This window comes from Condylura cristata, unplaced genomic scaffold (assembly GCF_000260355.1).
Source record: "Condylura cristata isolate star-nosed mole 26May11 unplaced genomic scaffold, ConCri1.0 scaffold00028, whole genome shotgun sequence".
NCBI lineage: Eukaryota > Metazoa > Chordata > Mammalia > Eulipotyphla > Talpidae > Condylura > Condylura cristata.
The window spans coordinates 9,651,335-9,673,807 of NW_004567129.1; the positions used below are offsets into that span (position 1 = coordinate 9,651,335).

Below are 22,473 nucleotides of genomic sequence, written 5' to 3' on the forward strand. Positions count from 1 at the left end.
AGGGAAACTCATGTGATTAATTGGATGTGCCTTGCTTGTATTTTTAAAGGAGTTATGGTTTCATTCAAAACTTGCAGATTGGTTAGGAGTTTAAAAAAAAAATGAAAGATCAAATCCAGTGACCTACTATTATGTCTTTTTTATCTTTAAAAGAATTTGGGTTAATGACCTTAATATTTAAAGTATAGCCTATTGCTTGCAGAAGCACACCATCCATTTTATGGGCAACTCTTATCCTAGGCTCATACCTCTCCCAGACAAGAGAACACAGTCATTTTAAAACTTAAAATCACAATGAGCAATAAATTACATTTGCCAGAAGTAGATTATATATCAGTAGCCAAGTAATCTGTGGCCATTTTCTTTATAAAGGACATTAAATAAAGTTCATATGCCTTTCCATACAACTATGAATTAAACCAAAGTGAATACTTTTGGAGCCAAAAATACATTCACTCCATTATAAAAATGTTGAATGTGTTTTACAATCCTGTGGGATGCTGAAGTCAAAGTGTGGGAACCTACCAAAATGAAAAATGTTATTCCATCCACAAAAACTATAAGTGGCTGAAAGAAAGCACTTCCTGCCTTGGACACTTAAAATATTGTAAATCTACCACATTCTCGCTATAGTATAAAATTCAGCAGAAGGGACTGTTCACCAAGAACACTTTGAGATGGCAGTATGAGGCTAATGTCCATCCTCTTAATCTTGTTCATGCCTGGATCTTACCTCCTTCCCATCCTCAGCCTTCTGGGAAGCACCTTCAAGCAAGTGTCTCTCAGCTCACTTTTCTTTTGATGTCTGCTAATATAATCAATCCCCTGTGGATGTCCAGTCAGTGCCCAGCCCGATACCAGACATTGGAGAGACACTAATGGTTGTATAGTCTTGGTGATAAAAGAAAGGAAAAAGTGGACTTTGGAATGTGGAGCCTGTCCTTTTTTTTTTTTTAAGATTTATTTATTCGTGCATACAACTAGAGTACAGGCCACAGGTGTGGGGAAATAGGTGAGAGGATTCACCAGGGACAGAGCAGGGAGCAGAACAGGCTGATCTACTGAAATACCCTGCTGAGAAGAGCAGCAAGCGTGCATCATCTCCCTGGCCGGGATCAAACTCGGGATCAAACAGCAGTGGCTGTGGATAGCTTCATAGTGCTGTGCTTTAACCTGTTGCACCACCAAGGAGGACCCAAGATCCCATTCTTTTTTAAAACAACAAGGGTTAGAACCTGCATACAGGTGACATTTGTATAAACAGTTGACAATAGAGTAGCTCTGCTGTGTCCCTTTGGATGAGTCACGTGAGCCATCTGGTTACCAGCTTCACATTTGAGGAATGGTTTCTGCAGCCTAAGCTCACATCTTCCACTGTAGCCTCTCACGCTGTCCTGCGGCACTTTTATAGCCCCTGAAACACTATATAAACAGTAAGCTGACTTATCCATCTTTGTAGCTGCCAGAGCTGACCAAGTATCTGGAATGTCATAAATGCTCGAAAATTGTATTCAACAGATGACATTCGGTGATAAATTCCATTCCATCATTCCTTCCAAACATAGACTTTTCCTGGGGCCCTCCCTGGTGGCGCAAGGGGTTAAAGCGTAGCTCTATGAAGTGATCTGCAGCCACTGCAGCGCAAGTTCGATCCCCAACCAGGGAAGTGACCCACATGACACAGCAGACCTCTCCTGTCTCACCCGTTGCTCCCCTCAGCAGCATATGTTCTGCTCCCCACTCTGTCTCTGGTGAATCCTCTGACACCCCTCGCACGTCTGCCTGCACCCCAGTTCTTGTATACATAAATAGAAAAAACCTTTTTGTTAAAAAAAAAGTTGTTTAAAATGGAACAGCCATACACAGGGGCAGTAAATAAGCAAAGGCAAGGGGAGGATCTCTGATCAGGGTGAAGAGTGGCAGGCCCAGAGGCCAGCATCCCCTTTCCTGCTTCAGCCCCTCTGGCCCACACCCCAGTGTGACTGAGGCACTCTGTGGAGCCCCTGCCTGCTGAAGAACACATTTTAATAACCACTGGATAGCATCATCTCTCAGGACTCATATTCTAACTGTGCACTTTAATGTTAAAGGGAATAGCATGGGAAGTATTGACATCTTACCTCCTATATTGCATTTGAGGGATCAGTAGGCTTCCTGAAAACTTGCCTCTCCCAGAGGGAATAATTTGTCCACACTAGCCAGTCATCCATGGGGGCTCCCCTCTACCCAGGAGAGCAGACATTTGTCCTCCGAGGGAGGTGGATTGCAGATTTTTTCATTCACTTGTGGTTGTTTCGTCGTACAATGCAGGATAATACTACCCTGGAGTAATGGGCTGCTGTCAGTCACTCCCAAGAAATCAGTGTGTGGCCAAATAAAAGTATCCTGTGCTTTGGATTATTTTTCTGTCCAGACTTTATAGAATGTCTTCATAGGAAAGCTCAGTTTTCAACTAAATGGAAAACAGACATTCGCTTTTATCACCGAGTCACACGCCTGTCTGATTTTAAGATGCAGTCTCTGCTATAGCCTTCCATTCTCCGGGGAACCTTGATGCCTCTTGTTTCAGCGTTTGCAACAGGTGTCAATGTCAGCAGTGGCTGAATCCCTCAGTGGCCCAAGGACACCCCAAAGGGTGATCATGGCGTTTCTAAGATTATCTTAGATGTTATGTTTTCTAGGCATTATTCAAGTCATTCAATCTTCTGTTTTGAAATACATTGGTGCATCTACACATAAAGGACTTGGAGAAAAGAGGCCATTTTTCATGACTCCCTATGACATTTCTGCATTTCCCAGCAGAAAAAACACTCACACATACACACACCCTAGCATGGAAAGAAATCAACACTGATCTGGCAATTGTACTTGCCAAAATACAAAGGACTTTCTGACATGGTTGCAAATACAGTCATCATAAAGCTCCATGATTTCTTCATGTTTTTATTCAACATACTGCCCATGATCTAAGTCTGGTAGAAAATCTACAGAATTTCTTGCTGAACTAGTGCTCTGATTAGTTGTCTGCAAGATTTCAAAGCTGGCTTGTCTTCCCAGAGTCTTTAGGATATTATGTATAGACATATTATGTATAGACATAGCACTCTCTTTTGTATTAGGATTAGAAACACAAGTAAGAGTAAATCTATGTTAACTCTAAACCCACATAGCAAATTGTGCCTGTGTGCATGTTGTATGAGGCAGGATGTCCTATGAGGAATCAAATTTTGATGTGGAAGAAATGTAGAAGCTAAAGACGAGACTTGCTGGCTCCCTGGCAACTCACTGTGATCTTCCAGTGCTCAGTGCTCTGCAGCACGAAGGTCAGAGCTGACAGCCACACACGTGATTGTCATTGAGACAATCATTTCATCTGAGTAGACACAGACAGGCTGGGCTTTTGAAGAGATGGGTGAAAACATAAATGTTTTTCGATTTTGAGATTGAGATACAGGTATTTTAAGGCCACTGGAGCTGTTCTTAAAAGACCTGTTTAATAGATAAATCAAGGAGGCATTAGCAATATGAATTAACACAAAAATTCTTTTTTTCCTGACTAGCCAAGGGGTCCACTTAGAAAGCTAGTATTCTTTAGAAGTGAATGCAAGTATTTTCTGCCAGTATTTTCTCTCTGTGTCTCTCTATCCTTGTTCCCTTCTCCTGCCCTCCCCACCTCTCTCCTTCTCTCTTTACCTCTCCTCCCCCTTCTTCCCATCTCTCATCTCTCCTTCCTCTTCCTCCCTCTCTCCTCCTCTCCACCATCTCCCCCCCACACACACACTCACAATAAATGAGTCACACTCTCTGTCTCCCCAGTTGGAGGGTAAGTGAGGAAATTCTTCCTGAGTGTTCCATTAGAAAGTACCCTCACCTCTGTCTGCTAAAGAGGGGTTCAGGATGTCACAATAACACAGCCGCAATCGTAAGGCTGAAATATGATCGCCTGCGTTTCTACAACATTCCTTCTATGAAAAGGCTGCAAAATAAAAGCTCTCCTTTATGTCAAGGATGTTTCCCCTCTTTAGTAAGTGGCCCAAGGGGTGTTGAACTCTTTGAAAGCCTGTTCCTGTTTAATTGTACACCAAGGGAGAATCCTGAAGCTGCAAAGGACCGCAGCCTTTGTGATGACAGTAAGTGAGAAATAGGTTAACCACAGGCCAGCTTCAAGGCAGAAAAAGACATCTAAAGAAAATGACTGTAATAAACAGCTTCCTCTGCTCTTTGGCAAAAGAGATGATGGGGTGGCGGGGCACCAGGTGGCCGGAGACATTGATCATTGAGATGACAGAGTGTAAGCGTCCCTGACAAAGTATCGCCTTCTCATCTAGCTCCCTCCTTGTCACCCTGCTGTCTGAATTCTCCCCAAGGGAAGGGGCTGAAATGAGTAAAGACGGGCTTCCCTAACAAGCAGTGTCAGGGAAAGGAGACCAGCCAAGGAGCGTGGGCTGCGCGAAGACTCAAAACACAGAACAGGCTAAGAAGTAATGAGACATTAATTCAAAACAGAGGATATAAAATGCAGCCCCTTGTGGATGATTCAGAGGGGCTTCGTGATGCCACATCATTCACCTTGAGTTCATCTTTAGTGATTTGAGGAGAGGACACCGGTTCACTCATGGCAAAGAGCTCTGTGAGGGGACCAGTGGACAGCAATACTCGTTTCCTTTCACTGAACTTGACAGAACGTGGCTGAGTTGCACTGGAGCTGTGCTGGAGGCTCAGGTGGCAGGCCACACCTTTGAAGCAACCTCCAGGTCCCTGGCCAGGCCTTGTGTGGCTGTCAATTGCAAATCCGACTCACTCATATAATAGCAAGGTCAGGTGCTTCAGGCTTTGAAGCCAACAAGGAGCAAAGATAACTGACTGGAATTTTAGCATCTAAAACATCACAGAAGAGCTTGAGTCTACCCCCACAGCACTTGCCCTTCTTGATTTAGTTGCCCTGTGATGGAGGGTGTGATGCAGTCCCTCTAGAAAGCAGGTTGTAGTTCAGTTATTTATATCATGGCCTAATAAAACATCTAAACAAACACTGGAGAAAGTGGGTGGAGGGTTTTAAAAGTCGTGTTTGTGTCAACCAGACGTTAGCATGTTCAAGAAATGTAGTTTTCGGCTGGAAATCCAATAACTTGGTGTAAATGTGAGCGAAAGCTATACAATCCCAATGCTAGAATCTTTTAAAATTCTTTTTGAAATTTAAAATTAAGATTTTAAATTAGAATCCTAGCCTTGGCCTCAGAGTTTGAGAGACTGTCATTAAAGTTATGATGTCAGGTTATCAAGACAGACAATCTCAGAAAGCTGAATCCCATTGCAGCAACTACCCATTTGCTCCGTGACCCAGTGAGCTGATGTTGCATCAACAGAATCAGGATATCAGTAGCCCTGCACCTTGACTATTGTCAGTGTTATATGAGAGAGCACCTGGATATTGCCCTGCAGGGCCTGCAGGAAGCATGATGAGTACCTGACTGCTTATTTGTAAAGCCCTCAGATAAGCTAGTGAGGGCAAGAAACCAGCATCTAGCATGCATTAAGTAAGTAAATCAGTTTTAAAATCCAACCATATCTCCTGGACACAATCTAAATGCCCCAAAACAGATGATCATTGAAATGTAGTCAATATACGCTATGGAATACTATTAAGCAATCAAAAAAGATAAGCTCATGCCATTTGCAGCACCATGAATGCAGCTGGAAGGGATTATGCTCAGTGAAATAAGTCAGAAGGAAAAAAATTATCAGAAGAAATATAGGGGAACCAAGCAAAGGATCAGGGAGAAAAAAAAAACTTTCTGGAAAACTATAAATCAAGACATTCAGCAGGGGAGGGGAAAGAAAAGGGATCAAAACTGGGGAGGGAAGAACACAGAGATTATGGTGATGGTTCATGGGTCACTTGCTAGTGGGAATCGTGTGAAGATTACAACTGAGAAAAGAAATCAAACATTGTACAAAAATGAACTCTCTCTCTCTATACACACACACACACACACACACATATATATACATACACACACAAACACATTGATATATATACAGGAAAAAATCTATAGCACTTTGATTTCTATGAGAGAATTATGACAACTTCTTGAAAAGAAATAAAGGCCTTCAGTGGTGAAGCACAGACTATGCTGGTGAAAGGCATTTATAGCTTTAATGTTAAAAATTAAAAGTGGGGGCAGAAGAGAGCCAGTTATTCACCCAAGATGACTCAAGTGTCCCCGAGCAGAAACTGCATCCCTCCCCTTCAGCACACAGTTGGTGGAGTCCAGCCTCTGGCTGTGGTTTTCCAACTTAAAAAGCTGTAAATTTTATAACTCTGCGCCCTGTGGTCAGAGCTGCTGAGTGTTATGTCTGAAGTCAGGTGGCTCGTGTGTGAAAGGTAGACATTAAACTACTGAGGACCTGCAAGCATTTAAGGAGGTTGCTTGCCAGCTGTAAATTAGAGACCCAGTGCCAGTTGGCTGGAAAATTCTCTGGACTGCGTCCAGTTAAGTAGACGGAATCCCTGGCGGTCTCTCCAAATTTGTGCGTTTAACAGCTCGGCTGGACAGCCTGACAGGCAGTTTGGGCGGGTTTAGAAGCCCCGTGACCATGACGTTGTGCCCAACTGGCCAATGTGGCGCTCTCCTGACCTGGAAGGCATTCATGTGCTCCACTACTGCTGAGAAAAGCTGCTGACTGCTCGTGACAAAGTTCCTGAAAATGTTGCAAAACAGATATAAGTGATGGGAATTGTCCTTTTCAAATGAGGTGTGGCTAAGGCATTCACAGTGACACTTAGGATCTTAGCTGATCATACAGAGTGCAAGATCCTCCAGCCTCCTGGCTAGGGCAGAGGGCACATTCTCAAGTGAGAACTTAGTAGGAACCAGCCTCCAGATTGGAGGCTATTGGTGCCATGTAGGAAGAGCTGGTGAGTCATGCTTAGGCTCCTTGGTCATTTATCAATAGATTTTGGAAAATATTTAGTTGTGTCCTCTGATCTATGCAGTTGAGAAAACCTTGACTTTAGAATGGGCTTCACAGATGTGGAACCTCCAGAGCCGCTAGGATCAGATGCTCCAGAAGCTCAGCCTACCCTGAATTTGGTTCATATGGTAGTCACAACCTTGAACTCCATAGCTTTTTTAAATAAGGGACCTTGCTTCTTCATTTTACACTGGACCACACAAATTCTACAGGCATGCTTTTAGGGTAATTGATTTTGGGGGAAAAAAAAAGCCCAGGGCTTTTTTTTGACAACAGGGCTAAGGAAAGGGCCCCAGAGATTCTACTAGCCAGGTGAACAGTCTGTTTCCAAAAGACTGTTTGCAAGCATCATGCAGTTGTTCTTGGCCTTTTTTCTCCTCAACACAGAATGAACATCTTAATTATCAGTTAGAGGCAAATTGGCAAATGCTCATCTTTTATATATTTGGTCTTCGTGTCTATTTGTTGAAATAATTACTGTCTTTAAGAGGATTTTGTGAGTTAATATTGAATCCTTAAGTTAGCTTTCTGCTAGTCTGTGCAAATATTGTTTTTCAGCCTACGTGATTACGTGATTACATGCAAAGCACTGCATGTGAATTTACAGTTCCCCAGATCTTATAGTCGTGCCTTGCATCACTGTAAGAATTTTTAAGGCCCAGTGTCTCATCCGTTTATGCATTCACTGATGCATTCATATGTTCAGCAAACGAAATGTAAACTGAATGGCCTATCGTTACAAGATTATACTGGTACTACAACAATAACCAGCTACTCTGTAGTGGTGAGGTCACTATTTAAAGTTTGCATAATCCTGTGGACACTTAGACTAAATTGTGAGTTCTTTCTCTTCTTGTTTCAGCTGAGTAAGTACCTTGATAATACATAATGGATCAGTAGCCTTCTTGTCAGTAAGTACCCTGTTTGCTGACGTTCTTACTTTCAGCTCAAGAATATAACTTTTCAGAGAACCTTCACATATTTCTGTTTATGAAGAACAGGAAGTAGGAAACTCACTATGAAAGCTTGGTCCTTAGGAAGAGAATAGAAATTCCCAAAGAAAACTTAGGTACTGTTTTGTTGCTGAAACCATCCACCAAGCTACACTTTTTTTTTTTTTAAAGATTTATTTATTTATTCATACAGAACTGGGGTACAGGCCAGAGATGCGGAGGGTGAGAGGATTCACCAGAGACAGAGTGGGGAGCAGAACAGGCAGATCGACGAAGTACACTGCTGAGGGGAGCAGCGGGCGGGTCAGGAGAGGTCTGCCACGCCATGTGGTCACCTCCTGGGCAGGCGGGAATTGAACTCATGCGGAAGCGGCTTTAGATTCTCAGTGCTGTGCTTTAACCCGCTGCGCCACCAGGGAGGGCCCCAAGCTACACTTTTAATGAAGTGACAGACACAAAACTTCTTGCTTGTCACTCTCCTCCCCCAGTTTCACAGCAGTATTTGATTTCCCTTTACAGGGTCTGTGGTACTTTTAATCTTTTAAGTTCCTAACAATAAATTGTTTTTTTTCATTTTTTTATTTTCTTACAATGTTGCTTATTTTTGTACAATATGCGATTTTGCTGATCATGTGTGGTCCCCATAAATCTCCCACCACCACACCATAGTCCCTTGTGCTCTTCCCTCCCCTGTTTTGATCCCTCTCCATATCTCTCTCTTGCTGTATGGCTCAAATCTATAGTTTTCCCACAAGTTTTATCTTTTGTTTTTAACCCTTTGATTGGTTCCCCTGTATTCCTCCTATAAGTGAAACCATCCAATATTTTTTCTTTTTCCTTCTGGCTTATTTCGCTGAGCATAGCCCTTTTTAGCTCCATCCATGTTAGTATAAATGGCAGGGTTTATCATTTTTGACTACTGAATAGTATTCATGTGTGTGTGTGTGTGTGTGTGTGTGTGTGTGATGACCCAGTCATCTCTTTGGGGGCATTTAGGTTGTTTTCTTATCTTAGCTATTGTAAATAATGCAATAGTGCTGCAGTGAATACAGGTGTGAAGTTTCCTTTTGAAGTGATGTTTTTGTGTCCTTTGGGTAGATTCCTAGGAGCAGAATCACTGGATCATATGGTAAATGCATTTTTTAGTAATTTAAGGAACCTCCATACAACTTTCCATAGTGGTTGGACCAGTTTGCATTCCCACCAACAGCATCACTGCATCTTTTATATGTGTGGCCTTGTCCTACCTTCACCACTAGCAAATACGGCTTTTCCCCACCCCTCCAGTGCATGTGGATGGAACTAGAAAAGGCAGTAACAGTCAAGCCAGGGGAAAGCAACAGCAATGAACAGAGTGAAGCGAAGTCAGATTAGAGATATGTGGCATGTCAAGATACACACCATCTCTATTCAGTTAGATGTGGGCATCAGAAAAAGAGAGATCAGGGTGCTGCCAACTTTTTCTTCTGGTTTAAACAATTGGAAGGCTTAGGTTGCCATTTTGTGAGGCTTGGAAGAGAGGCCTTTGAGAGAAAGGGAGAAATCATGCATCCACTCTTGGGCATTATTACACCTGTTCAACATTCAAGCCGAGATGCCCACTGGCTGCTGAATATGTCAGCAACACAGGATTATAGTACATTCTCTTCACTGCAACAGTCTGTTGCAGAGCCCTGGGGTAGTATGATTTTGGGAGTGGTCGCATGAAATATTAAGAGAAATACTGCAAAATCTCAAGGAAAGCATGCCATATATTAAAAATGGATGAAGTGTGTATTTGAATACACAATGCCAAGAACAGCTGTAAGACTGAGATGAAAAATAAGAAAGGCAAGACTAGAAAGACCCTCAGAACTAAAGTACCCATAGGATTTTCAGAATGTTTTCATTGGTAACTAGTGAAAATTTGGCATCTGTTCCTTTTAGGGGTACTTTCTTTGTTTGGGATGGGGGAACAAAGACCCATCTATTTATATTTTTTTTGTTCTGGGAATCACCAAGGCTTTGGTTTGTACAACAAAGTGATATTCACAGCATGGACTCTCCAGAGTAAGCCATAATATTTCTGGAGACTTTTTAAGTTAATAGTGAAGTGAAAATCATTTTGAACATCCTAAGGAATGGTCTAGAATAACGGAGGTCCTTGAACAGCTGCCACCCACCCACCCTTAATTGAAGTGGGATCCCACCAGGCAGAGATAGAGCCAGGGATTCTTATTTTAACTAGAAATCTGTTTTGCTTTTTGGCGATGAATGCCCAGTTTTGGTGGTAAAGAATTTTCCACAAGACTCACAGGGTTGGGAGAGAACTAACTATTTATATGCATGCTTTGATCTTGAAAAAAAAATTAAAAAATGGAAAAGAGAGCATCAAGAAGAGGGCCAAATAATGTTTCATACACTAAAAACATGTGGTTAGAGGTCATATATTCTATTTCAAGCTCTTTCACAAATCACCTGTGTGATCTTGCACAAGCTCGTTAGTCTTGGTTTCCTCCAGTGAAAGAAATAGACTGACAGATTATAGAGTCTTTAGATAAATGTTTGGAGATAATTCACAGGAAAAAAAGCCCAATGGCCCTGAGAAGTGCCAGTTAGTGATTCATCTTATTTTAGTAGTCAAATCTTCCAGTAGCCAAATCTTAAGTTCTTGCCCGGTAGAGGTTAAACCCATTCCAGCATCTGTATCACCAGTCCCTACTTCCTATCATTCCAGAACACAATTAACAGTCACTTTGTCTTTGAGTAAATTCCCTGGAAAATCCCATTGAAAACCTTTGTGGGTTCTAGCACTGATGATGGATAAATCTAAATAAGTTGTCCTGAAGTTTTTCCTGCCTTTGTGCCCAGCTTCTGGCATTATCAGGAGAAGGGTTATAAATTGCAGCCAGGACAAAGCATAGAAATGTATATAGGTGGACTTGGGCATTGTCTGTGGAGCACGGTCTGTTGGTGCCACGTTAGATGCAGTGGATTAAAACATAGCACTAAGAAGCTAAAGCTACCTCAGGGCGAGTTCAGTCCTCATCCTGGAGGTGACCACATGGTGTGGCAGACCTCTCCTGACCCGCCCGCTGCTCCCCACAGCAGTGTACTTCGTCGATCTGCCTCTTCTGCTCCCCACTCTGTCTCTGGTGATCCTCTCTCTGCCCCTGCACCTCTGGCGTGTACCCCAGTTCTGTATGCACAAATAAATAAATCTTTAAAGAAGTAACCTTTGTTCCTTCAGTGTCATGTTGAAAAAAAAAGTTTTAGTTTTATTAATTGTGCCTACTTTCATTTGAGGAATGCCATGTGACGTATTTACCAGCTCTCTAGTCCACAGTTTTGATGATATGATGATATGGGAATACACCTTTTAAAATGTCACTTTAAATCAACCTAAGCTGCACTTGGGAACAAGATGTGAACCAACTTTCAGGTCGAAATGTCATGCAACTGTCTTTAAAATGTTCAGTGAGATTTCTGGAATTCCAGCTCTGACCTGTATCTTGATCTCTGATTTGTGTCTGACACTATGCAGATTCTGATGCAAGGCAAAAACCCAGGGATCACTTGGAAGTACTCACTTCCCAAGGTCACGAATGGAACCCCGCCTGCCTCAAAAAGACACAGCCACGCCTGGCGCGCTTTGCAGTCGGACTGCTCTGTCTCTTGTGGTGGAGGTAGTTGATTTTTTCATTCCATCTTCTCCGTGTCATCTTAAAGTAGGATTTTTCACCCCAGGCCTCTTCAAATTGTATGGTTTATTAAATAAGCAACAAAAGAACTGTTTTTAGTGGAACCCATCCCTGTGGAAAGTAATTATTATTGTACTATTTGAGGATTTTCCTTGGAAAAGTAACCAATTCTTACAAAATTCAAGTCAACCAAACCCAGCCCAAAATGAACACCTCTGAAACATAGAGGCAAAAATATAAAATAGTTATGTTTACTTGTAAATATAAGGCTATGTACAGGTGTACGTCTCTACAAACAAGTTTTTTTCATCTTGCTGTTTGCATTCCTGACTTTTCTATGATTGTAAAACTACCACTGGGATTTGCATAGGGTGAAGATGAGTGAGAATACAAAAACCAAAACTCTTGAAAAGGTAAATATTGTGTCATTCCAGTACTTAAGGGGGTTAACTCAGCCAAGTTTCCTTCAGTAGGAAAAAAGAATGAAATCTAAGAAATAATCATTACAAACAAGGAAAGGGGACTGCCATCCTTTCAGCCAGTTAGAAGGCAAATGCAATTCATAGAGGAGGCAACGTCCTTCTCCGGGGAACTGACAAATCATATTGTTCATACACACACACACACACACACACACACACACACACACACACAAGTACACACACGTATACCTCTGATAGATCCCAAATAAACACTGGAACAAGGCTGGAGGTACCAAAAGCACTGATAATTAGCTGACAGGAAGGACTAGATAGTCTGTGAGTTCATCTTCTTGTTTATAAGCATATCATACAATTATGGAAATAGAAGAATGCTTCATGGGAAAGCAGAATCTTAAGAGTTTTATGTATGATGATTTTTTTTTATTGAAGAACCTTTTTTTTTAGACATTTACCATGTGAGTTACAGCTTCTGGGATATTTTACTTTATAGCTGTCCTGTTTCTGAAGGTTGTATTTATCATCTTTTGTTTCTAGGATCCACAGCAGTATTAAAAACTAAGAAGCTACCCATTATCACTATTAAAGTAGGAAAGCTCTCATGTTGGGGTGGGGAGAATGGGGTTCAAATTATCTATGGATTTTCTCAAAAGGAGGTATTTTCACAAAATATTAGGATTCCAGATCTTAACTATCAGAACTCTGGTAAACCAAAAGCTGAATGTAAAAACTAACATGAAATAAGATTCTGTAGTATTCACTAGTAATTTCTGATATCTTCCCAGGTTATATAAGTGTAAAGGCTGTTTGCTTAAGAGATCTCAGTATACAAGTAAACACCTCATTCTGCAATGCAAGGACCAAGCCAGCAACGGAACCCAAAACTTGCAACGCTTTCTCCTGCCCTGCCTAGTAAGTGATGGGGCAGCATCCTTCTTGTTATGTTCATACTGGTGGCTTTTAATGTAGCTAAGAAATCACTTAAGACCACTCGCTGCCCATGCTTCTGATTGAAAGGGATTCAAAGGTAAATAAAATAACCCCCCAGAACACACATCAAATCCACACACCAAAACAAAGTAATGGAAGAAACAAAAAGATAGTTGAGGTTAACATATATAAATTGAAAAACTCAAATTACTTTAGACAGTCATCTGTACATTTAACTTTGCGATAAAAAATGCATACGGGTCTTTCTTTTTTAAAATCCTTGTATGTAGCAATCCCTCTCCTCTAAACTAAAACATAGTTCAATAACACCAAATCCTACATTAGCTAAATGTACATGTGCTTGTCTATAGTCATCCAAGAATCTAAATATCATACTATGCAGACCATGAAACCCAAATGCAAATTACACAGTAGCAAGACACAACTTTTTTCTTAAAAAGGGGTTGAGGCCAAGTGGTAACCCCGCTTCTGATGATGGTTCACTATGGGGAGCTCATTGGGTTTGTTTTGGGATTGATTTTAGCCACACTATTGTTTGAACACTAATTTTAAGTAATCTTCCCAGCCAAATGGGATCTCTTATGTGATTTATCTATTGCCAAATGTATTTATATAGAACTAGAAGACATTTTTCTAAATCAGTGTTGTGTTCACTAATGTTTCAGTTCATCTTAATAAGTAGTGTTTGCTTTGTGGTGATGCAATTATATAGCACAATCTTTTTATATACTACATACATTTTTTCCTTTTATGCAGTGTTTGTCATAATTGCTTGGGATTCAGCTATCTACCAATCCCAGATGGCTGCCTCTCATTCTAGTTTTTCTCTTAGGATGTGGAAGCAGTTGTATTCTGAATACAAAAAGGAGAAAGACATTTAGGAAATGCCTGGATTTCCCTCTTAGGCTAAGAGATACCAGGTTCTAAGAGGGGGGAAAAAAACTATAATAAAGTAAAAATCACAATTGGCAAACAATTATAGATCAGAAGATCAGAAACATTCTGAAGGGAGGAGGAGGGAGAAAGACCAGGACAGGGTTGGGATGAGCACCAGGGACTACAGTGATGGTGCTCGGGGGAATGGGTGGTGGGAATTTCACAGGGAGACCATGCATTGCACAAAAATGAAGGGTGATATAATGAACATATTTTTAAATAAATTGAAAAAAAGCAAATAAAAAAAAGAAAAGAAATACCCAGCGACCCTAAGACTTTATGAGCAGACACTGTTATTTACCGTGTGGAGAAAATTGCTCCTTTAGCCAAGCTTTGAGTACATGTAAGTTTAAATATGTGTAGAGGCTGGCAGTAGGTTTGAAGAGCAAGCTGATGCCCTCTAATTTTAAATCTCCTCCCATCATTCATTATCTCCACCAGGTTAGGACAGGGACCCTATTCTGTGGATTCTGTGGAAAGGGTAAGAGCCTCGGTCATGCCTCCCTTCTAGAACTTCCCCAATGACTACATGGGGAAGTGACGTTCTGTGCACTAACAAGTGTCTGAGGTGGTTACCAGCAGAACCAGCCCTCCCAATGACCCTCAAGTTTGGGGAGGAAAATGGGCAGAATCATTTGTTCCCTTCTTCTCCCTGCTATTTATCTCTCAGCATCTTCTGTTGAAGCAGGGAGACAGTTCAGGGGATATTCTCCCCAGGGATATACTAAAAGAAGAGCTCAGACTCTAAGACTATTAAATTGAGGACGGAGTTCATCTGTGCTCGCACCATTTTGGCCATGTAACAAGCCCTGAGCTAGGAGCTGGGATATGAATTCCTGCCATTGATGAGTCACAACCAAATGTAAAAAGTGAGTAAGGCTAGATCATTAAAATTTAATGAGATCCATGTTATAAAAAATGTTAGATATAAAGTCGCAGGGGAGAGAGTGGTTGGTGTAGGTATCTGGACTCCGAGGTGTGAGGATTGATAGAGAATCAGGCTAGTGTCCAAGCAAGCTGGGTTCCAAATATGGGGAACTCAGCGTAGCCTGCAAAAAGTCTGTTTGTATGACAGCTTTCTTCATGTTTTTATAAACTCATCATATTTGTTGCATAAAGGAAAAAATTCTGAATTTGGTATCATAATTTGCAAATGTTAAAACTAATGCTCTTATCATAATACATGCTTATTTTATATTTGATTATAAAGCTACAAATGATGCAAATATAAGGAATTCATTTATATCTTTAACATAAAATTAGGTTCATGAAGCAGTTTTTTAGTGGATGGCCCTAGAACACAGATGGTAATAGAAATGTAAATGTTAGCATGCAACCAAGGAGCACCCAAGGCCCCTGAACTGTTAAGGGGTACATGCTCTAGAAGGGATTCTGCCATCGGCGTACACAAAGGCAGTGGAAACAGTCATAATGTGAAAAATTGTTAATAGAATTGGTGTGCATAGAGAGACAAATGATTTCAAATAATAGTTGCCCACATAATCCCTGTGGGCAAATGTCTGCAGCAGGGCCCAAAAGCTTGCCACAAGTCAGAGAACCACAAAAGCCAAAGTGTCACGTCCCAGAGAGATGTGACAGAAGAACTCAAAATTCAAAATATAACAGACAATAATCTAGCAAAGACTCTACGATGAGGTCAGGGTAATAGTTGCCATTATCTCTGTCAGTGATGAGGAGCAGCCTTTCCAGGTATCTCTTCCAAGGATTACCTCCAGGGGTCTACTTGTCTCACTTGTGGCATCTTCTTTCATGTCTCCCTCCCCCTTACGTTGTATATCCAGCTCACTTCTTTTCCCTAAAAGACATGATGATTCAATGTGACTCCTTATATCTCGACCATGTTAGGGTAGACATCAAAATCCACAAAAGAACGGATCGCCCTCAATGGTTGTGAACGTAATTTAAGGCTTTCCTCAAGTGGTTCGTCTTTCACAGTATTTGCTTTGAATGATCCAAAAGTCTCACTGGAGGTTCCTGTTTTTCACGACAGTTGGAAGCCAGGTGAATGGAGCGTGTGCAGCAGGTCGTGTGCAGGGGGCCAGCAGAGCCGGAAGATGCAGTGCGTCCAGAAGAAGCCCTTCCAGAAGGAGGAGGCGGTGTTGCATTCTCTCTGCCCAGTGAGCACACCCACTCAGGTTCAAGTCTGCAATAGCCAGCCCTGCCCACCGACATGGAGCCTGGGGCCCTGGTCTCAGGTAATGGGGGAGGCTTGGAGCCATGAGTCTTGATATCTTCATGGAAACCACACTGAATTCATGAAAGGGGACAGTTTTCATTCATTCTTTTGTTTTTAGAGATTCTTGAATAACCTGATTGGCCATACCTCTTCAGTAGCTTAGGAATTCTCCTTAGAAGTTCAGAAATTAGTATGAACCAGGTAGGCTAGCAAGCAAAGACAGGAAGGATTTGCATATAAATCGTGCAAGATGAAACTGGCTACCAGATTCCCCCCCCCCCAAAAAAAAAGCAAAAAGAAGGTGTGACAAGTGTACTTAACCCTTGCTTCCATGGAGAGAGGTGGGCTGGAAGAATATAGAGGGAGGCTGGGCAGTTTACTGCTGTCACAAATGCCAGTGAGAACAAAATTCTCAAGATGCCTGAGGTGCAAAACTGCCTGTCTAACATTCACAAACTCAGGTTCTCAAGGTGAGGCAGGGGTTGCTGAGAATATGCTCTCCAGGGGACACTTGGCAATGTCTGGAGACACTGTTGACTGTGATCCTGGGGCAGGGGTACTGCTGTTCTGGTGGGCAGAGAGGAGCATCCCACAGTGTACTGGGCAGCTCCCCAGACATAAAATCATCTGGTCCGTGCACGAGGGTGAGAAGTCTGCCCAACTTCACTGAACCCCGGGGAGCCAGACAGTTTAAAAATAGAGAAGTAGAGCCTCCCTCGTAGCTGTGATTACTACGGCCTGAGTTCAATCCCCGGCTCCAGAGAGCTGACCCACATGGCGCAGCAGACCTCTCTTGCCCGCTGCTCCCCTCAGCAGTGTATTTCAGTCAGTCTACCAGTTCTGCTCCCCACTCTGTCTCTGCTGAGTCTTCTCACCCCTTGCACTTCTGGCCTACATCCTACATGCAACAGTTATAAAAAATGCAGTAAATAGGGCCCTCCATGTTGGCGTAGCAGTTTAGAGCAACAGCACTAAGAAGCTAAAGCCACTACTGCATGAGCTTGATCCCCAACCCGGAGGTGATCCATGTGGCCCAGCAGACCTCTCCTGACCTGCCCGCTGCTCCCCTCAGCAGTGTACTTCATCCATCTGCCTGTTCTGCTACCCACTTTGTCTCTGCTGAATCCTCTCACTACCCCTGCCCCTCTGGCCTGTACCCCAGTTCTGTATGCATAAATAAATAAACCTTTTTTAAAAATGCAATAAGAAAGGCCCTCCCTGGTGGTGCAGCGGGTTAAAGCACAGCACTGAGAATCTAAAGCCACTTCCGCATGAGTTCGATGCCCGCCTGCCCTGGAGGTGACCACATGGTGCGGCAGACCTCTCCTGACCCGCCCGCTGCTCCCCTCAGCAGTGTACTTCGTCGATCTGCCTGTTCTGCTCCCCACTCTGTCTCTGGTGAAGCCTCTTGCCACCCCTGAGTGTCTGGCCTGTACCCCAGTTCTGTATGCACAAATAAATAAATCTTAAAAAAAAATGCAGTAAAAAGCAAGTTAGGGGCCCTCCCTGGTGGCGCAGCGGGTTAAAGCACTGCACTGAGAAGCTAAAGCCACTTCCACATGAGTTCAAATCCCGCCTGCCCCGGAGGAGACCACATGGCGCGGCAGACCTCTCCTGACCCGCCCGCTGCTCCCCTCAGCAGTGTACTTCGTCAATCTGCCTGTTCTGCCCCCCACTCTGTCTCTGGTGAAGCCTCTCACCACCCCTGAGCCTCTGGCCTGTACCCCAGTTCTGTATGCACAAATAAATAAATCTTAAAAAAAAATGCAGTAAAAAGCAAGTTAGTAGCCCCTCACACAGTTCCCCATAGGGCACATTACATCCTAGAGGGAGCTGATTTCAGATTACTTAGCAATGCATTATCACATCTCCCACAGAGGTCAGAAGAAGGCTTTTATTTTATTTATTTATTTTTTAGAGATAAAACATTATGGGATTTTTTGAAATCTTACATGTTAGGGGGTCAAGATCCTAGGAGTAGGAATATCTTGGAGATGCTATAAGTATATTAATAGAAAAGGGGAAACTGAGTCACCCATCATTGGGTTGTGCCTCATCTTCCCTCTTCAATCGAGGAGTTTGAATTCATCCTTTGTAAATTATAAGGATGGTTTTGAGTGTGGTAATGGGAGAAGAGAGGGAATTCTAAATGAGACATTATGAAGGGAGCTTCCGTTCACAGAGCTTATCTTGAGTTTCACCCGGAAATGTTTTGAGAGAATGTTTTTCTTTTTCCAGTTTATTTCTTTTGACAAATGAAGCCTTTGTTCTTTCGAGAACTTGTCCATGACACTATGAATAAAGTCCTTCGGTATCCCATCTGACAACCTGTTAGACCTCCATAAAGGCCACATAGCCCCTTGGACAGCTATTGAAAAATTTTGCCATTCTGAAAAAAAAAAAAAGCACAAATATAAAATAAGAATGACTCACTTAGAAAGGTGGATGTGGATGAGGAATAGAGTTGGTGGTGCCTCGCTGAGCCTGCCATAGTCTGGCATGAGACAAGTTTGTCTGCCCATCTCCAATATTTGGTCAAGACACCTAACCTATCTGCTTTTCAGCCCTCTTGTGTAAAATGGGATGCTGGAAATGACCATGGGGATGTTGAAGATTCCTGGGATCCAGAAGATAGTTAAGCTGACAGTCATCATCACGGGAAGGCACAAAGGCCCTGTGCTGCTGTGGCTGGCAGATGATGCTAACTAAGACACTGGCATCCTCCTCTGTTTCCGTCTCCCATGAGATGTCACATGGGGGAGCTCACATTGGTTCTGGGCAGGCTGGGAAGTGTGTCTAGACTTCTGCTATCAAACAGCACCTCTCCTCTGGCCCTGCTGAGGGGAGAACCAGACCAGGAAGGCCAGGGTGGGCCACCTGGACCCTGAAAACCCATGGAGCATGTGGTCATTATTGTTACTTAATTCTGCCTTTGCAGCACTAAAACAGCTTGGACAGTATGTCAGTGAATGAGTGACTCAGACAAGTCACTCAAATGAGAAAGCAAGACCCTTACTGGCTGCCCTGTTTCCCAAAATTCTGGGATGATGAAGAAAGTAAATGTGCTTGCAAGAATGGCCACTCTGGGGCCTCCCTGGTGGTGCAAGGACTTAAGTGTCAGCACTATGAAGCTGTCCGCAGCAACTTCAGCATGAGTTCCATCCCCAGCCAGGGAGCTGACCCCCATGGCAGAGCAGACCTCCCCAGTCTTACGTGCTCTTCCCCTCAGCAGTGTATTCAGTAGATCCAGCTATTCTGCTCCCTACTCTGTCTCTGGTGAATCCTCTCAACCACCCCCACTCAACCCTCCCCACCTCTGACCTATACCCCAGCTCATGTGAATAAAATAAGTTAAAAAAAAAAAAAATAACCACACAATCATTGTATGAGCGTTTGCTGTTTTCCCCCATAATGCAGTGCCCAGACTGGAGGAAGCAGGTGTCAGGAACAGGAATCAGCCCCCTCAACCAAATTTAATAAATGTCACAGCCCGCTGCTGTTATAGGTGCAGGTCCTCTGGCTATTGCTCTCCTGGTGAGCAGCACGAATCATCCTCTGTAGCCTCATGTCAGAGGGAGACATGCTTCCACTGGCCAATGAGCCATATAGAATTTCCCAGGGTTTCTGGTGTGCTACGAAGAGAAAACCTGGCTTCTTCAGTGAACAAAAATCACCTTCAGACCTGGGCCACTGTGGCCACCACTGTGCATTCAGCAAGGCCAGGGGAGTATGTGCCCTCACTACAGGCCTCTGGGTGAAAGGAGGGCTGTCCAGAAGGCCGCCAGCCATCTGATGGGGCCTTTGCTTCTATGCCTAAAAACGGTTTTGCAAACTCTTTGTGAACATGTCCTTATCTGGAAGAAAATCACTTGAAACTGGCATGCCCATGGCTGTTTTCTTTTTCCCGCCTCAAGTGTTCCAAGACCTGCGGCCGAGGGGTGAGAAAACGGGAAGTCCTGTGCCAGCATTCCTCCGAGGCCGGGAGCCTCCCCGAGGGCCTGTGCTCCAGCACCCCGAGACCAGAGGCACAGGAGGGCTGTGTGCTAGGCCGGTGCCCCAAAAACAACCGACTGCAGTGGGTGGTGTCTTCGTGGGGTGAGGTAAGTCCTGGGTGCCGTGAGGCTGACTCATGCCCATGAGCTCTGAGCTTGTTTCTGTTCCCCCACACACACCAAGTGCCTCCCTGTCACCCCTCTTCCTCCTGACTGCACTCACTGAGTGCTTGCCCCCTATGAGGCTGGGCTCTGGGTACAGGACCTCCATGGGGAGGTAGGTGCAGTGCTGGGTGGGGTCCTCTGTGCCACGGAGAGCTGGGTCCGCCCTGCCTGTGTCTCAAGGTATCCTTTTCACAGGGGCCTTCCAGGAGCCTGAAGGGTGAGTAGGAAACAGACAAAGGTGAGCTGGGGAAGGCTGTTCCAGAGACCCAGCCCTATGCCAGGGAGAGAGGAGAGGCTCAGGGCAAGAGAGGGCACGGAGTTCATCAGGCACCATCACCAGAGCCTCGTGTGACAGAGTACCACGTTTATCCCATAAATGTTGGGGAGCTGGCTGAAATTCTAAATATAGGGGAACTGACAGACAAGCCTGGAGGCCATAAGGGCACTCTTGTGGTTATGACAGGGATGAAGATGAAGCATTTAGGAAAAGAGAAACACATTGTCTTTGGACAATGCCTCAGGAGGGCGTTGACGACCTCAGACAAGTGAAGGTGCCTCCTGGGAATCTGGCTTGGGAAATCCAGTTCCAGCAAAATGACAGGGTTTTCCCTTTTTTTTTTTTTCCAATGATAGTTTATTTTTACATATTTTTGTGCATTTTTCCATCTCAGTTGCAATCCCCTTGGGTTTCCCATCACCGAGTCACCCATGTGCCATCACCATCGTCCAGTGCATTTCCCTGCCCCCCACTGTTTTTGATCCCATTCCCCACTCCACCCCATAAAATGTCTCTGGTATATAGCTGTTCATTATTATTGTTATTTTCTCCCCTGGTCCTTTATTCTCCTGCTATAAGTGACGAAATGACAGGTTTTAATGTGATATGTCATTCTTTCCCCCTCGCCTATTTTCTTCAGGAGACACTGTCACCTAATGGCTAAATGCTTGAGCTTGAAGAAGATGTGTATCCATTGGAAACTGGCTTCAGGCCACATTCTGGGTGTTACCTTGGGTTAGCCACTGATGGGGCTAAGCCACACTTTCATAGCTAACAATGAGCAATATCTGCCCCTGCGGATGTGGGTATGAGAGAGATGGTCGAGCCAGTGACTTATAGGCAGGACCAAGAAAGTTGTCCCTAGGGGATGCCTGTTAATTCTCACAGAGCAATCAGAGAGGCTTCAGAGAGGAGGTGGCGTTTGAAGCCCTCAAAGAGTGAGTAGGAACTTGGCCAGAAAAGGCATGGGAGAAAAGGCAGGAAGAGCAGGAATGGAGCTTCTAGATGTAAATGACTGGTCACTTCTGTCTTCTTCAGCATCATCCTTCATGCTTACCACAGTTACACTGATAACCGGTGTCTCTTCCCTGAGTGCGCCCCACCCACACATACAGCACTCATCAGAGAACCTAAAAACGTGCTTCTTGGAGCAGCCACTGCCCTTTCTCTCTCCTCTGCCATCACTCAGCAGTGGGTCCTACCTCAGACAAGGGCGAGGCAAGGTTAAAATACAGGACAGTTATTTGGTCAGTGGTGACCCTTCCTTCCAGGGTCAGCTGCCTCCAGCCCCCTCATCACTGCCACTGCCTCTTCAGTCCAGACTCCCCACATCTCAGAAAGGGTGTTTGGTGGAACCGGACTCACAGGTGTTTCATCCCAAACTGGACATCAGAGAAACACCACGCAAACACCTTGGGTTAGCCACTGATGAGGCTAAGCTACACTTTTCATAGCTAACAATGAGCAACATCTGCCCCTGCAGATGTGGGTATGAGAGAGATGGTCGAGCCAGCGACTTATAGGCAGGACCAAGAAAGTTGTCCCTAGGAGATGCCTGTTAATTCTCACAGAGCAATCAGAGAGGCTTCGGTGACTCGGTGATGGGAAACCCTAGACTTAGATCTCATATGCATGTGGTGTCTCCTGGCCCGTGCTGGCCTCATTTTGTTTCTAGATGTTCATGAGGTCTGTGACTTTGGGAGAGTCTCTTGAATTCTGTGGCCTTTGGTTTCCCCTGCTGGAGGATGAGGGGCCTGGTTGCACATCTGCAGGCACCTGGCACCAGGTGTGTGGCTGACCGCCTGTGATCCCACCTCATTTCACCTCCCTGGTTCACCCTCACGCGGCACACAGCTGCTCAGCAGACTGGCCCCTGGAGCTCCACACTCTCACACCTCCCTTCTTGG

At 43.9% G+C, this 22,473-nt stretch overlaps 1 protein-coding gene across 1 annotated transcript in view; it reads left to right on the top strand.

The window, feature by feature from the left end:
• Positions 1-22,473, top strand: part of ADAMTS18 (ADAM metallopeptidase with thrombospondin type 1 motif, 18) — a 130,902-nt gene that overhangs the window by 103,964 nt on the left and 4,465 nt on the right. Inside the window, exons 17-20 of the mRNA XM_004690360.2 lie at positions 11,452-11,593; positions 12,834-12,960; positions 15,947-16,151; positions 20,047-20,232. Coding sequence (XP_004690417.2) covers positions 11,452-11,593; positions 12,834-12,960; positions 15,947-16,151; positions 20,047-20,232 — 660 coding nt within the window. The remainder of the gene's footprint in view (positions 1-11,451; positions 11,594-12,833; positions 12,961-15,946; positions 16,152-20,046; positions 20,233-22,473) is intronic.